Source organism: Dendropsophus ebraccatus, chromosome 2 (genome assembly GCF_027789765.1).
Source record: "Dendropsophus ebraccatus isolate aDenEbr1 chromosome 2, aDenEbr1.pat, whole genome shotgun sequence".
Classification (NCBI taxonomy): domain Eukaryota; kingdom Metazoa; phylum Chordata; class Amphibia; order Anura; family Hylidae; genus Dendropsophus; species Dendropsophus ebraccatus.
In genome coordinates, this window is record NC_091455.1 from 217969070 (window position 1) to 217986863 (window position 17794).

At 50.2% G+C, this 17794-nt stretch overlaps 1 protein-coding gene across 1 annotated transcript in view; it reads left to right on the forward strand.

Annotated features, from left to right (window-relative positions):
* Positions 1 to 17794, forward strand: part of LOC138784235 (SCO-spondin-like) — a 251800-nt gene that overhangs the window by 51686 nt on the left and 182320 nt on the right. The window contains exons 29-35 of the mRNA XM_069959741.1: positions 706 to 828; positions 1374 to 1471; positions 3255 to 3486; positions 12667 to 12819; positions 12899 to 13039; positions 13122 to 13304; positions 14697 to 14847. Coding sequence (XP_069815842.1) covers positions 706 to 828; positions 1374 to 1471; positions 3255 to 3486; positions 12667 to 12819; positions 12899 to 13039; positions 13122 to 13304; positions 14697 to 14847 — 1081 coding nt within the window. The remainder of the gene's footprint in view (positions 1 to 705; positions 829 to 1373; positions 1472 to 3254; positions 3487 to 12666; positions 12820 to 12898; positions 13040 to 13121; positions 13305 to 14696; positions 14848 to 17794) is intronic.

A 17794-nucleotide genomic window follows, 5' to 3' on the forward strand; every position in this document is an offset into this window, starting at 1 on the left:
TTTCCCCAGACAGGAAATAGTCCTTGACAGGAAGTAATCCCTAAGACAGAAGGTGGTCTCCCAGACAAGAAGTGGTCCCTTAGTCAGGAAGGTGTCTCCCAGACAAGAAACGATTCCCCAGAAAGGAACTGGACTCCGAAAAAAGAAGTGGTCCCCCAGATAGAATGCGGTAATCAAGAGTAGAAGTGGTCACCCGATCAGGAAGTGGTAATTAAGAGAGGAAGTGGCTTCTAAGAGAGGAGGTAGTCCTCCAGACAGAAAGTATTCCCTCAGACAGGAAGTGATCCCCCAGACAGGAAAGGGGTTCTCAGAGAGAAGGTAGTCCTCCAGACAGGAAATGGTCATCCAGAGAGGAAGTGGCTTCTCAGAGAGGAGGTAGTCCTCCAGACAGGAAGTGGTCCCCCAGAGAGGTAGTGGTCATCCGAAGAGGAATTGGTTGCCAGGTAACCTGAACCTTCACACTCTGCAGAAGATGTTTTTGATGGTTGTCGCCAGGCAGCTCCATGCACATTGCTTTAACCAAAAGATTGAGGTGAAGTGACCCTGTGGGCATTGGTTATGTTTGTGGTTAAGAGGTATGGACTTGTTGTGTTTAACCCAGCTGAACTTTCCATGATACCTACAGTATACTATGGCTATGGGGCCTGAGGCTCTCGTGTTCTCATCCACTGTATGGCGTTGACGTTGAAAACTTCTTGTTCTCAGGTTCGGCCCAGATTCCTCCCTGTCCCGGGCACTTCATCTGCGCCAATAGGATGTGTGTGAACATCTCTCTGGTCTGTGATGGCTCTCCAGACTGTCCTCAGGGAGAAGATGAGCGGACATGTGGTGAGACACCCACCCGATGGATATGGGGCACCTGTAGGGGTCAGTGCCAGGAGGGAGCGTGGCATAAAGTCTTATGGCCAGGTTGGAGACTTCTTATAATAGCAGAGGGTCTGGTAGACCCAAGGGTGGGCTTGTCATCCATCAGTGGACGGTGCACCATTTGTATAGAGCAGGCAGCCGAGATGTGTGCGTGGACCATGGCTGGCCATAGACATTATAGGACAGTCAGCCATCTTGAAAACAGTTTTTTCTGTCTATCTTGCCAATGATGGATCATGAATGTCTGCACCTGTATTGGCCCTCACCTTATGGAAGCCCAAAGTGGTCATCTGACCTGGCCAATCACAGTCTTATTCTTCGATGTAATGCCCTCTGATATCTGCTGCAGGCTGTAGACCACTATAAGAGTCCAGCCTATAAACCGGTGGTCATTGTGGTCACCATCAGCTGGTGTGACCTAGTGTAATGGCCCCTGCTGGACGCTGATAGCCTCTTCTGTCTCACTTATGTCTCCTCCATTTAATCTACATGTTCTTCCCTCGTAGAGAAGAGTCTGGTGACCGCAGCTTCCCCCAACCAGACATCCCCAGCCGGCTGCCCAGAGTACAAGTGCCCTGATGGTCGCTGCCTCATGTTTAAACAGGTAATTGAGGTGTTGGGCCTGAGGTATGAGGCATATGAGGCATGAGGTGCGAGGTATGAGGCATAAGGTGTGGGATATGAGGCATGAGGTGCGGGGTATGAGGTATGAGGCGCGGGGTATGAGGCATGAGGCGCGGGTTGTGAGGTGTGGGGTATGAGGCATGAGGTGCGGGGTGTGAGGCATGAGGTGTAGGGTGTGAGGCATGAGGTGTGGGGTATGAGGTGTGAGGTGCGGGGTGTGAGGTATGAGGTGCAGGGTGTGAGGCATGAGGTGTGGGGTATGAGGCATGAGGTGCGGGGTGTGAGGTATGAGGTGCGGGGTGTGAGGCATGAGGTGTGGGGTATGAAGTGTGAGGTATGAGACATGAGGTGTGGGGTGTGAGGCGTGGGGTGTGAGGTATGAGGTGCAGGGTGGGAGGCATGAGGTGTGAGGTATGAGGCATGAAGTGTGAGGTATGAGGCATGAGGTGTGGGGTTTGAGGTGTGAGGCGTGGGGTGTGAGGTATGAGGTGCAGGGTGTGAGGCATAAGGTGTGGGATATGAGGCATGAGGTGCAAGGTATGAGGCATGAGGTGCGGGGTGTGAGGTGTGAGGTATGAGGTGCGGGGTGTGAGGTATGAGGTGTGAGGTATGAGGTGCGGGGTATGAGGCATGAGGTGGGGGGTGGGAGGTATGAGGTATGAGGTGCGGGGTGTGAGGTATGAGGTGTGGGGTGTGAGCCATGAGGTGTGCGGTATGAAGTATGAGGTATGAGGCATGAGGTGTGGGGTGTGAGGCATGGGGTGTGAGGTGTGAGGCGTGGGGTGTGAGGTATGAGGTGCAGGGTGTGAGGCATGAGGTGTGAGGTGTGAGGTATGAGGTGCGGAGTGTGAGGTATGAGGTGTGAGGTATGAGGTGTGAGGTATGAGGTGTGGGGTGTGAAGTATAAGGTATGAGGCATGAGGTGTGGGGTTTGAGGTGTGAGTCATGGGGTGTGAGGTATGAGGTGCAGGGTGTGAGGCGTGGGGTGTGAGGCATGAGGTGTGAGGTATGAGGCACAGTGTGAGGCATGAGGTGTGAGGCATGAGGTGTGGGGTTTGAGGTGTGAGGTATGAGGTTCGGGGTATGAGGCATGAGGTGGGTTGTGTGAGGTATGAGGTGTGAGGTATGAGGTGTGGGGTGTGAGCCATGAGGTGTGGGGTATGAAGTATGAGGCATGAGGTGTGAGGCATGGGGTGTGAGGTGTGAGGCGTGGGGTGTGAGGTATGAGGTGCAGGGTGTGAGGCATGAGGTGTGAGGTATGAGGTGTGAGGTATGAGGTGCGGGGTGTGAGGTATGAGGTGTGAGGTATGAGGTGCGGGGTGTGAGGTATGAGGTGTGAGGTATGAGGTGTGGGGTGTGAAGTATGAGGTATGAGGCATGAGGTGTGGGGTTTGAGGTGTGAGGCGTGGGGTGTGAGGTATGAGGTGTGATGTATGAGGCACAGTGTGAGGCATGAGGTGTGAGGCATGAGGTGTGGGGTTTGAGGTGTGAGGCGTGGGGTGTGAGGTATGAGGTGCAGGGTGTAAGGCGTGGGGTGTGAGGCGTGGGGTGTGAGGTATGAGGTGCAGGGTGTAAGGCGTGGGGTGTGAGGCGTGGGGTGTGAGGTATGAGGTGCAGGGTGTAAGGCATGGGGTGTGAGGCGTGGGGTGTGAGGTATGAGGTGCAGGGTGTAAGGCGTGGGGTGTGAGGCGTGGGGTGTGAGGCGTGGGGTGTGAGGTATGAGGCACAGTGTCCTGATATTCCAGCTGTCTTTCTCTCTCCAGGTCTGTAATGGATTCCCGGACTGTGCGGATGAATCTCTGGGCTCGGCCGCCTCGGATGAGAAGGGTTGTGGATTCTGGAGTCCATGGGGGCCGTGGAGCGGCTGTAGTCAGTCTTGTGGGAGCGGCACACAGAGCAGACGCCGCGTGTGCACCAATCCGTCCAGCGATATCCTGAGGCAGTGCCGGGGGGAGGAGAGCGAGGCGCAGCAGTGCTTCTCTGTGTCCTGCCCAGGTGAGGACCACTAGGATGTCCTTCTCAGCTAGGACCCCATGACAGATGAGCCGGATGATTCGTGATTATTAGTGATGATTGGGGAGGATAATGGTGCGTTTACACAGAAAGATTTATCTGACAGATTTTTGAAGCCAAAGCCAGGAATGGATTTGAAAAGAGGAGAGATTTCAGTTTTCCTTAATGACCTGATCCCTGTTTATAGACCATTCCTGTTTTTGGCTTTTAAGATCTGTCAGTTAAATCCGTCTGTGTAAAGGCACCATAAGTGAGAGGGTTGGTGATGATTGGTGACGATTAGGGTGCATTTACACAGAAAGATTTATCTGACAGATTTTGGAAGCCAAAGCCAGGAATGGATTTGAAAAGAGGATAGATCCCAGTCTTTCCTTTATGACCTGATCCCTGTTTATAGTCTGTTCCTGGTTTTGGCTTCAAAGATCTGTCAGATAAATCTGTCTGTGTAAACGCACCATAATGCTGGGTTTACATGGAGCGATTATCGGGCGAATTTTCGCGATAACGATCGAATTCGAATGATAATCGTACGTGTAAACGCGGCAAACGATCGAAAAATCGTTCATTTTGATCTTTTAACAGGTTCATAAATCGTCGTTTGCCGATAGCAAAAAATTCGCTGATCGTTCCATGTAAACAGTTGTTGCGCCATAGTCCGGCCGCCCGCCGCCCGCAGCCCCGCTCGCAGCCCGGCCTCCCGCTCATCCGCAGCCCCCTGCGCCGGCTCGATCACCACCCCCGCCAATCTGATCGACACCCCCGGCGCCCCTATCGCCTCCCCTGCCGCCGCTCCAATCGCCACCCCCGCCGCCACTCCAATCGCCACCCCCGCTCCGATCGCCACCCCCACCCGCCGCAGCTCCGATCGCCACCCCCGCCTCCACCGCTCCGATCGCCACCCGCCGCAGCTCCGATCGCCACCCCCGCCTCCACCGCTCCGATCGCCACCCCCGCCTCCACCGCTCCGATCGCCACCCCCGACCTGCCACCCCAAGGCTGCACTGATTGGCTGAAGGGGAGCCGTTTGAAATTCCCGGTTCCCCTCTTCAGCCAATCAATGCACGGCAGCACTGATTGGCTGAAGAGGGGAGCCGGGGATGTCAAAAGACCTTCTGCGCGGAGCAGGTAATGTATGTTCTTGGCCGCGGCGGTGGGGGCGATCGGAGCGGGGGGGGGGGGGGGGCGATCAGAGCGGCGGGGGTGGCGATCGGAGCGGCGGCGGGGGTGGCGATCAGGGCGGCGCAGGGGGCTGCGGTTGAGCGGGGGGGCGGGCCAGGCTGCGGGCGTACGATTGCAAAAGGATTTTTCCGTACGATATATCGTACCGTCTAAACGCTGATCGTTATTAAAAAAAAAATCGTTACTTCAAAATCGTTAATCGTACGATCAGGCCAATAATCGCCTCGTGTAAACTTAGCATTAGTCATGATTGGTGACTGGTGATGATTAGTCATGATTGATGATGATAAGTGACAGGATTGGTGATGACTGGTGATAAGGGCCCTTTTACACAGAAAGATTATCTGCCAAAGATTTGAAGCCAAAACCAGGAATAGACTATAAACAGAGATCAGGTCATAAAGGAAAGACTGAGATTTCTCCTCCTTTTCAATTCCATTCCTTGCTTTGGCTTCAAATCTTTGGCAGATAATCTGTCCGCGTAAAAGGGCCCTAACACTGGCCAATAAATTTTCAAAAGTTGTTTGGTTCAGAAATAAAATTCTCCATTTCTTAATGATTTTTCTGTGCTGAATTCAAACGCAGTGTGAACCTAGCCTTATACCATAACTATTGGTCATTTAGATGATGCAATCTACCAGTTGATGATGCAAACTTTTCCCAGGATTGTATCACAGGCTGTGAGAAGTATAGAAAGTGCCTCTATATCTTCAACATTTCAGACAATTTCAAAATTTGCTCATCATTTTTGATCACAGCCCCCAAAATTAGTTAGAATCAACTGTTTTCATGTCAGAATCTTTTTGGCCGTTGATCAGTGTAATAAGTTGCAGGATTGGTGAAGACTGGTGATTATAAGTGACAGGATTGGTGAAGACTGGTGATTATAAGTGACAGGAATGGTGATGACTGGTGATTATAAGCGACAGGATTGGTGAAGACTGGTGAATATAAGTAAGAGGATTGGTGATGACTGGTGATTATAAGCGACAGGATTGGTGAAGACTGGTGATTATAAGTGACAGGATTGGTGAAGACTGGTGATTATAAGTGACAGGATTGGTGAAGACTGGTGATTATAAGTGACAGGATTGGTGATGACTGGTGATTATAAGCGACAGGATTGGTGATGACTGGTGATAAGTGACAGGATTGGTGAAGACTGGTGATTATAAGTGACAGGATTGGTGAAGACTGGTGATTATAAGTGACAGGATTGGTGATGACTGGTGATGATAAGTGGCAGGATTGGTGATGACTGGTGATGATAAGTGACAGGATTGGTGATGACTGGTGATGATAAGTGACAGGATTGGTGATGACTGGTGATACGTGACAGGATTGGTGATGACTGGTGATGATAAGTGACAGGATTGGTGAAGACTGGTGATTATAAGTGACAGGATTGTCGATGACTGGTGATAAGTGACAGGATTGGTGATGACTGGTGATAAGTGACAGGATTGGTTATGCCTGGTGATAAGTGACAGGATTGATGATGACTGGTGATAAGTGACAGGATTGGTGATGACTGGTGATGATAAGTGACAGGATTGGTGATGGGTGGTGATGACTGGTGATGATAAGTGACAGGATTGGTGATGACTGGTGATACGTGACAGGATTGGTGATGACTGGTGATGATAAGTGATAGGATTGGTGATGACTGGGGATGGGTGGTGATGACTGGTGATAATAAGTGACAGGATTGGTGATGACTGGTGATGATAAGTGACAGGATTGGTGATGACTGGTGATGGGTGGTGATGACTGGTGATGATAAGTGACAGGATTGTCGATGACTGGTGATAAGTGACAGGATTGTCGATGACTGGTGATAAGTGACAGGATTGGTGATGACTGGTGATGATAAGTGACAGGATTGGTGATGACTGGTGATGATAAGTGACAGGATTGGTGATGACTGGTGATAAGTGACAGGATTGGTGATGACTGGTGATGATAAGTGACAAAATTGGTGATGACTGGTGATGATAAGTGACAGGATTGGTGAAGACTGGTGATTATAAGTGACAGGATTGGTGAAGACTGGTGATTATAAGTGACAGGATTGGTGAAGACTGGTGATTATAAGTGACAGGATTGTCGATGACTGGTGATAAGTGACAGGATTGGTGATGACTGGTGATAAGTGACAGGATTGGTGATGACTGGTGATGATAAGTGACAGGATTGGTGATGACTGGTGATAAGTGACAGGATTGGTGATGACTGGTGATAAGTGACAGGATTGGTGATGACTGGGGATGGGTGGTTATGACTGGTGATAAGTGACAGGATTGGTGATGATAAGTGACAGGATTGGTGATGACTGAGGATGGGTGGTGATGACTGGTGATAAGTGACAGGATTGGTGATGACTGGGGATGGGTGGTGATGACTGGTGATAAGTGAAAGGATTGGTGATGACTGGTGATGATAAGTGACAGGATTGGTGATGACTGAGGATGGGTGGTGATGACTGGTGATAAGTGACAGGATTGGTGATGACTGGGGATGGGTGGTGATGACTGGTGATAAGTGACAGGATTGGTGATGACTGGTGATGATAAGTGACAGGATTGGTGATAACTGAGGATGGGTGGTGATGACTGGTGATAAGTGACAGGATTGGTGATGACTGAGGATGGGTGGTGATGACTGGTGATAAGTGACAGGATTGGTGATGACTGGGGATGGGTGGTGATGACTGGTGATAAGTGACAGGATTGGTGATGACTGGTGATGATAAGTGACAGGATTGGTGATGACTGAGGATGGGTGGTGATGACTGGTGATAAGTGACAGGATTGGTGATGACTGGTGATGATAAGTGACAGGATTGGTGATGACTGAGGATGGGTGGTGATGACTGGTGATAAGTGACAGGATTGGTGATGACTGGGGATGGGTGGTGATGACTGGTGATAAGTGACAGGATTGGTGATGACTGGTGATGATAAGTGACAGGATTGGTGATGACTGAGGATGGGTGGTGATGACTGGTGATAAGTGACAGGATTGGTGATGACTGAGGATGGGTGGTGATGACTGGTGATAAGTGACAGGATTGGTGATGACTGGGGATGGGTGGTGATGACTGGTGATAAGTGACAGGATTGGTGATGACTGGTGATGATAAGTGACAGGATTGGTGATGACTGAGGATGGGTGGTGATGACTGGTGATAAGTGACAGGATTGGTGATGACTGGTGATGATAAGTGACAGGATTGGTGATGACTGGGGATGGGTGGTGATGACTGGTGATAAGTGACAGGGTTGGTGATGACTGGTGATAAGTGACAGGGTTGGTGATGACTGGGGATGGGTGGTGATGACTGGTGATAAGTGACAGGGTTGGTGATGACTGGTGATGATAAGTGACAGGATTGGTGATGACTGAGGATGGGTGGTGATGACTGGTGATAAGTGACAGGGTTGGTGATGACTGGGGATGGGTGGTGATGACTGGTGATAAGTGACAGGATTGGTGATGACTAGGGATGGGTGGTGATGACTGGTGATAAGTGACAGGGTTGGTGATGACTGGTGATGATAAGTGACAGGATTGGTGATGACTGGGGATGGGTGGTGATGACTGGTGATAAGTGACAGGATTGGTGATGACTGAGGATGGGTGGTGATGACTGGTGATAAGTGACAGGATTGGTGATGACTGAGGATGGGTGGTGATGACTGGTGATAAGTGACAGGATTGGTGATGACTGGGGATGGGTGGTGATGATAAGTGACAGGATTGGTGATGACTGAGGATGGGTGGTGATGACTGGTGATAAGTGACAGGGTTGGTGATGACTGGTGATGATAAGTGACAGGATTGGTGATGACTGAGGATGGGTGGTGATGACTGGTGATAAGTGACAGGGTTGGTGATGACTGGTGATGATAAGTGACAGGATTGGTGGTGATGACTGGTGATGATAAGTGACAGGATTGGTGATGACTGAGGATGGGTGGTGATGACTGGTGATAAGTGACAGGATTGGTGATGACTGAGGATGGGTGGTGATGACTGGTGATAAGTGACAGGATTGGTGATGACTGGGGATGGGTGGTGATGACTGGTGATAAGTGACAGGATTGGTGATGACTGGTGATGATAAGTGACAGGATTGGTGATGACTGAGGATGGGTGGTGATGACTGGTGATAAGTGACAGGATTGGTGATGACTGGGGATGGGTGGTGATGACTGGTGATAAGTGACAGGATTGGTGATGACTGGTGATGATAAGTGACAGGATTGGTGATGACTGAGGATGGGTGGTGATGACTGGTGATAAGTGACAGGATTGGTGATGACTGAGGATGGGTGGTGATGACTGGTGATAAGTGACAGGATTGGTGATGACTGGGGATGGGTGGTGATGACTGGTGATAAGTGACAGGATTGGTGATGACTGGTGATGATAAGTGACAGGATTGGTGATGACTGAGGATGGGTGGTGATGACTGGTGATAAGTGACAGGATTGGTGATGACTGGTGATGATAAGTGACAGGATTGGTGATGACTGGGGATGGGTGGTGATGACTGGTGATAAGTGACAGGGTTGGTGATGACTGGTGATAAGTGACAGGGTTGGTGATGACTGGGGATGGGTGGTGATGACTGGTGATAAGTGACAGGGTTGGTGATGACTGGGGATGGGTGGTGATGACTGGTGATAAGTGACAGGATTGGTGATGACTAGGGATGGGTGGTGATGACTGGTGATAAGTGACAGGGTTGGTGATGACTGGTGATGATAAGTGACAGGATTGGTGATGACTGGGGATGGGTGGTGATGACTGGTGATAAGTGACAGGATTGGTGATGACTGAGGATGGGTGGTGATGACTGGTGATAAGTGACAGGATTGGTGATGACTGAGGATGGGTGGTGATGACTGGTGATAAGTGACAGGATTGGTGATGACTGGGGATGGGTGGTGATGATAAGTGACAGGATTGGTGATGACTGAGGATGGGTGGTGATGACTGGTGATAAGTGACAGGGTTGGTGATGACTGGTGATGATAAGTGACAGGATTGGTGATGACTGAGGATGGGTGGTGATGACTGGTGATAAGTGACAGGGTTGGTGATGACTGGTGATGATAAGTGACAGGATTGGTGGTGATGACTGGTGATGATAAGTGACAGGATTGGTGATGACTGAGGATGGGTGGTGATGACTGGTGATAAGTGACAGGATTGGTGATGACTGAGGATGGGTGGTGATGACTGGTGATAAGTGACAGGATTGGTGATGACTGGGGATGGGTGGTGATGACTGGTGATAAGTGACAGGATTGGTGATGACTGGTGATGATAAGTGACAGGATTGGTGATGACTGAGGATGGGTGGTGATGACTGGTGATAAGTGACAGGATTGGTGATGACTGGGGATGGGTGGTGATGACTGGTGATAAGTGACAGGATTGGTGATGACTGGTGATGATAAGTGACAGGATTGGTGATGACTGAGGATGGGTGGTGATGACTGGTGATAAGTGACAGGATTGGTGATGACTGAGGATGGGTGGTGATGACTGGTGATAAGTGACAGGATTGGTGATGACTGGGGATGGGTGGTGATGACTGGTGATAAGTGACAGGATTGGTGATGACTGGTGATGATAAGTGACAGGATTGGTGATGACTGAGGATGGGTGGTGATGACTGGTGATAAGTGACAGGATTGGTGATGACTGGTGATGATAAGTGACAGGATTGGTGATGACTGGGGATGGGTGGTGATGACTGGTGATAAGTGACAGGGTTGGTGATGACTGGTGATAAGTGACAGGGTTGGTGATGACTGGGGATGGGTGGTGATGACTGGTGATAAGTGACAGGGTTGGTGATGACTGGTGATGATAAGTGACAGGATTGGTGGTGATGACTGGTGATGATAAGTGACAGGATTGGTGATGACTGAGGATGGGTGGTGATGACTGGTGATAAGTGACAGGATTGGTGATGACTGAGGATGGGTGGTGATGACTGGTGATAAGTGACAGGATTGGTGATGACTGGGGATGGGTGGTGATGACTGGTGATAAGTGACAGGATTGGTGATGACTGGTGATGATAAGTGACAGGATTGGTGATGACTGAGGATGGGTGGTGATGACTGGTGATAAGTGACAGGATTGGTGATGACTGGGGATGGGTGGTGATGACTGGTGATAAGTGACAGGATTGGTGATGACTGGTGATGATAAGTGACAGGATTGGTGATGACTGAGGATGGGTGGTGATGACTGGTGATAAGTGACAGGATTGGTGATGACTGGGGATGGGTGGTGATGACTGGTGATAAGTGACAGGATTGGTGATGACTGGTGATGATAAGTGACAGGATTGGTGATGACTGAGGATGGGTGGTGATGACTGGTGATAAGTGACAGGATTGGTGATGACTGGTGATGATAAGTGACAGGATTGGTGATGACTGGGGATGGGTGGTGATGACTGGTGATAAGTGACAGGGTTGGTGATGACTGGTGATAAGTGACAGGGTTGGTGATGACTGGGGATGGGTGGTGATGACTGGTGATAAGTGACAGGGTTGGTGATGACTGGTGATGATAAGTGACAGGATTGGTGGTGATGACTGGTGATGATAAGTGACAGGATTGGTGATGACTGAGGATGGGTGGTGATGACTGGTGATAAGTGACAGGATTGGTGATGACTGAGGATGGGTGGTGATGACTGGTGATAAGTGACAGGATTGGTGATGACTGGGGATGGGTGGTGATGACTGGTGATAAGTGACAGGATTGGTGATGACTGGTGATGATTAGTGACAGGATTGGTGATGACTGAGGATGGGTGGTGATGACTGGTGATAAGTGACAGGATTGGTGATGACTGGGGATGGGTGGTGATGACTGGTGATAAGTGACAGGATTGGTGATGACTGGTGATGATAAGTGACAGGATTGGTGATGACTGAGGATGGGTGGTGATGACTGGTGATAAGTGACAGGATTGGTGATGACTGGGGATGGGTGGTGATGACTGGTGATAAGTGACAGGATTGGTGATGACTGGTGATGATAAGTGACAGGATTGGTGATGACTGAGGATGGGTGGTGATGACTGGTGATAAGTGACAGGATTGGTGATGACTGGTGATGATAAGTGACAGGATTGGTGATGACTGGGGATGGGTGGTGATGACTGGTGATAAGTGACAGGGTTGGTGATGACTGGTGATAAGTGACAGGGTTGGTGATGACTGGGGATGGGTGGTGATGACTGGTGATAAGTGACAGGGTTGGTGATGACTGGTGATGATAAGTGACAGGATTGGTGATGACTGAGGATGGGTGGTGATGACTGGTGATAAGTGACAGGGTTGGTGATGACTGAGGATGGGTGGTGATGACTGGTGATAAGTGACAGGATTGGTGATGACTGGGGATGGGTGGTGATGACTGGTGATAAGTGACAGGGTTGGTGATGACTGGTGATGATAAGTGACAGGATTGGTGATGACTGGGGATGGGTGGTGATGATAAGTGACAGGATTGGTGATGACTGAGGATGGGTGGTGATGACTGGTGATAAGTGACAGGGTTGGTGATGACTGGTGATGATAAGTGACAGGATTGGTGATGACTGAGGATGGGTGGTGATGACTGGTGATAAGTGACAGGGTTGGTGATGACTGGTGATGATAAGTGACAGGATTGGTGGTGATGACTGGTGATGATAAGTGACAGGATTGGTGATGACTGAGGATGGGTGGTGATGACTGGTGATAAGTGACAGGATTGGTGATGACTGAGGATGGGTGGTGATGACTGGTGATAAGTGACAGGATTGGTGATGACTGGTGAGCCGTACTCCTCCATTTATATATCTCAGAATCACTGAATAATCCAGGGTGATTGGATGTTGGGACAATTCCTCGCGTTGCCGGCCATGTACATTGTTACTATGACAACCTGTCCCTGTCTTCCCAGTTGACGGCTCATGGACGCCGTGGACCACGTGGTCAAACTGCAGTCAGGACTGCTCGGGAGTGGTGATCCGGCGCAGGGAGTGTACACCTCCACAGAACGGCGGGCGACACTGCTCTGATCTGCCTGGATCGTCAGCTTCATCCCTGGAGATCGGTAAGATGACACTGTACAACGCTAGCGCCAATGGTGGCAGAAATAACAGGCAATGACGTCCCAACCTGTTTCCCTCCAGACGGGTGTCACCAGGACGGCTGCCCTCAGCCTCCATCTTGTCCTCCCGATCTGGAATACAAACCCTGCTCCCCGTGCCCGGTCACCTGCTCTGACCTGACCAATAACAGGCTGTGCCCGAGCGACCAGCCCTGCGCCTCCGGTAAGAGAGGGGGAGGAGGGGGTCGCTGCTGCAGTCAGGGCACCGCAGGGTTGGCTTCCTGTAACTCTTCCTGTGCCGTCAGGTTGCTGGTGTCCGGACGGCTATCTGTTGGACGGCATGAATCAGTGTGTGCGGCAGGAGGAGTGCCCCTGTGAGGTGGAGGGGGTCACCTACTGGCCCGGGCAGCTGGTCAAAGCAAACTGCCAGATCTGCACCTGTCAGGACGGCCAAATGAAGCAGTGCCGGCAGAACCCCGAGTGTAATGGTCAGTGTCTGGAATAGTGGGGGTAGTAGTCATGGACTTTATCCAGGTGGTAGTACCCTGGAGTGAATGGGGGTGGGGGTCAGTGAATAGAACCCAAGCAACTGGGGTCAGTGACTAGAGCTCTGGGAGTAGTGGTCAGTATCTAGAACCCTGGGGGTAGTGGTCAGTGACTAGAGCTGTGGGAGTAGTGGTCAGTGTCTAGAACCCTGGCAGCCAGTATCTAGAACCCTGGACGTAGTGGTCAGTGTCTAGAACCCTGGAGGCAGAGGTCAGTGTCTAGAACCCTGGAGGTCAGTGTCTAAAACCCTGGAGGTAGTGGTCAGTGTCTAGAACCCTGGAGGTCAGTGTCTGGAACCCTGGAGGCAGAGGTCAGTGTCTAGAACCCTGGAGGCAGAGGTCAGTGTCTAGAACCCTGGAGGTCAGTGTCTAGAACCCTGGAGGTAGTGGTCAGTGTTTAGAACCCTGGAGGTCAGTGTCTAGAACCCTGGAGGCAGAGGTCAGTGTCTAGAACCCTGGAGGTAGTGGTCAGTGTCTAGAACCCTGGAGGTCAGTGTCTAAAACCCTGGAGGTCAGTGTCTAGAACCCTGGGGGTAGTGGTCAGTGTCTAGAACCCTGGAGGTCAGTGTCTAGAACCCTGGAGGTAGTGGTCAGTGTCTAGAACCCTGGAGGTCAGTGTCTAGAACCCTGGAGGTCAGTGTCTAGAACCCTGGGGGTAGTGGTCAGTGCCTAGAACCCTGGAGGTCAGTGTCTAGAACCCTGGAGGTAGTGGTCAGTGTCTAGAACCCTGGAGGTCAGTGTCTAGAACCCTGGAGGTCAGTGTCTAGAACCCTGGAGGTAGTGGTCAGTGTCTAGAACCCTGGAGGTCAGTGTCTAGAACCCTGGGGGTAGTGGTCAGTGCCTAGAACCCTGGAGGTCAGTGTCTAGAACCCTGGAGGTAGTGGTCAGTGTCTAGAACCCTGGAGGTCAGTGTCTAGAACCCTGGAGGTCAGTGTCTAGAACCCTGGGGGTAGTGGTCAGTGCCTAGAACCCTGGAGGTCAGTGCCTAGAACCCTGGAGGTCAGTGTCTAGAACCCTGGAGGTAGTGGTCAGTGTCTAGAACCCTGGAGGTCAGTGTCTAGAACCCTGGGGGTAGTGGTCAGTGCCTAGAACCCTGGAGGTCAGTGTCTAGAACCCTGGAGGTAGTGGTCAGTGTCTAGAACCCTGGAGGTCAGTGTCTAGAACCCTGGAGGTCAGTGTCTAGAACCCTGGGGGTAGTGGTCAGTGCCTAGAACCCTGGAGGTCAGTGCCTAGAACCCTGGAGGTCAGTGTCTAGAACCCTGGAGGTCAGTGTCTAGAACCCTGGAGGTAGAGGTCAGTGACTGTACCCTATGTGTATCTGGTGTCTCTTTGCAGTTCACTGTGGGTGGTCCGCCTGGTCCCCTTGGGGGGAGTGTCTGGGTCCGTGTGGGGTGCAGAGTATACAGTGGTCCTTCCGCAGTCCGAACAACCCCAGCAAGCACGGTAATGGGAAGCAGTGCCGGGGAATTTACCGCAAGGCGCGCCGGTAAGTGAGAGGCAGATAATGGCAGCACACAGGGGGCTCATAGTGTAACATCTATATCATAAAAATCAAAGTCTGTCTGTCCTTCTGTCTGTCTGTCTGTCTGTCTGTCTGTCCTTCTGTCTGTCTGTCCTTCTGTCTGTCTGTCCTTCTGTCTGTCTGTCTGTCCTCTATAGACTTCCAAACGCCTGAACCGTTTGACCCCAAATTTGGCCCACAGATACATTGGTGCCCGGGAAGGTTATTGCGAAGGTCCCGTCCCCGCCAGATGTACAGGAGGGGAGGGGGAGGGGAAAGAGAGGCGCCCCATAGAGATGAATGGGAAAATCTCCTCACTGCAAACACAGGTGATATAATTAGCTGCAGCAGACACGGCAGTTGGAGCCTTAGCAACCAATAGGATTACTGCTTTCATTTTCACAGGGAGCAATGGTTGCTAGGGAAGCTGCCTCACCACATCCACAGTAATAACTGGTAGGCCCCCTACTCCAACTATACAGTACATGTATACAGGGCCCCCTACTCCATCTATACAGTACATGTATACAGGACCCCCTACTCCATCTATACAGTACAGGTATACAGGACCCCCTACTCCATCTATACAGTACATGTATATACAGGACCCCCTACTCCATCTATACAGTACATGTATATACAGGACCCCCTACTCCATCTATACAGTACATGTATACAGGACCCCCTACTCCATCTATACAGTACATGTATACAGGACCCCCTACTCCATCTATACAGTACATGTATACAGGACCCCCTACTCCATCTATACAGTACATGTATACAGGACCCCCTACTCCATCTATACAGTACATGTATATACAGGACCCCCTACTTCATCTATACAGTACATGTATACAGGACCCCCTACTCCATCTATACAGTACATGTATACAGGACCCCTACTCCATCTATACAGTACATGTATACAGGGCCCCCTACTCCATCTATACAGTACTTGTATATACAGGGCCCCCTACTCCATCTATACAGTACATGTATATACAGGACCCCCTACTCCAACTATACAGTACATGTATATACAGGACCCCCTACTCCATCTATACAGTACATGTATACAGGACCCCCTACTCCATCTATACAGTACATGTATACAGGACCCCCTACTCCATCTATACAGTACATGTATACAGGACCCCCTACTCCATCTATACAGTACAGGTATACAGGACCCCCTACTCCATCTATACAGTACATGTATATACAGGACCCCCTACTCCATCTATACAGGACATGTATATACAGGACCCCCTACTCCATCTATACAGTACATGTATATAGGGCCCCCCTACTCCATCTATACAGTACATGTATATACAGGGCCCCCTACTCCATCTATACAGTACATGTATATACAGGACCCCCTATTCCATCTATACAGGACATGTATATACAGGACCCCCTACTCCATCTATACAGTACAGGTATACAGGACCCCCTACTCCATCTATACAGTACATGTATATACAGGGCCCCCTACTCCATCTATACAGTACATATATATACAGGACCCCCTACTCCATCTATACAGTACATGTATACAGGACCCCCTTTTCCATCTATACAGTACATGTATACAGGACCCCCTACTCCATCTATACAGTACATGTATATACAGGGCCCCCTACTCCATCTATACAGTACATGTATATACAGGACCCCCTACTCCATCCATACAGTACATGTATATACAGGGCCCCCTACTCCATCTATACAGTACATGTATATACAGGACCCCCTACTCCATCTATACAGTACATGTATATACAGGACCCCCTACTCCATCTATACAGTACATGTATACAGGACCCCCTACTCCATCTATACAGTACATGTATACAGGACCCCCTACTCCATCTATACAGTACATGTATATACAGGACTTCCTACTCCATCTATACAGTACATGTATACAGGACCCCCTACTCCAACTATACAGAACATGTATATACAGGACCCCCTACTCCATCCATACAGTACATGTATATACAGGGTACAACAGGTATACCAAACTGTGACTGGGTAACACTGCCACACCAGACCTGACCAATACCACCAAACTGTGACTGGATAACACTGTTATATAAGACCTGACCAATACCGCCATACTGTGACTGGATAACACTGCCACACCAGACCTGACCAATACCGCCATACTGTGACTGGATAACACCGCCACACCAGACCTGACCAATACCGCCATACCGTGACTGGATAACACCGCCACACCAGACCTGACCAATACCGCCATACTGTGACTGGATAACACCCCCATACCAGACCTGACCAATACCACCATACCGTGACTGGATAACACCGCCACACCAGACCTGACCAATACCGCCATACTGTGACTGGATAACACCCCCATACCAGACCTGACCAATACCACCATACCGTGACTGGATAACACCGCCACACCAGACCTGACCAATACCGCCATACTGTGACTGGATAACACCCCCATACCAGACATGACCAATACCGACACACTGTGACTGAATAACACTGCCATACGGGTAAATACAACCCTGCAGGTATACAGGACACTACAGGCATACAGGACCCCAAAACTATACACTATAAGTGCACGGGACCTCCACAAAACTATATACTACAGGTATACAGGACCCCAAACTTTACACTACAGGTATACAGGACCCCAAAACTATATACTACAGGTATACAGGACCTCCACCAACTATATACTTCAGGTATACAGGACCTCCACCAACTATATACTACAGGTATACAGGACCGCAAACTATACACTACAGGTATTCAGGACCCCAAAACTATACACTACAGGTATACAGGAACTCCACCAACTATATACTACAGGTATATAGGACCCCAAATTATACACTACAGGTATACAGGACCTCAAAACCATACACTACAGGTATACAGG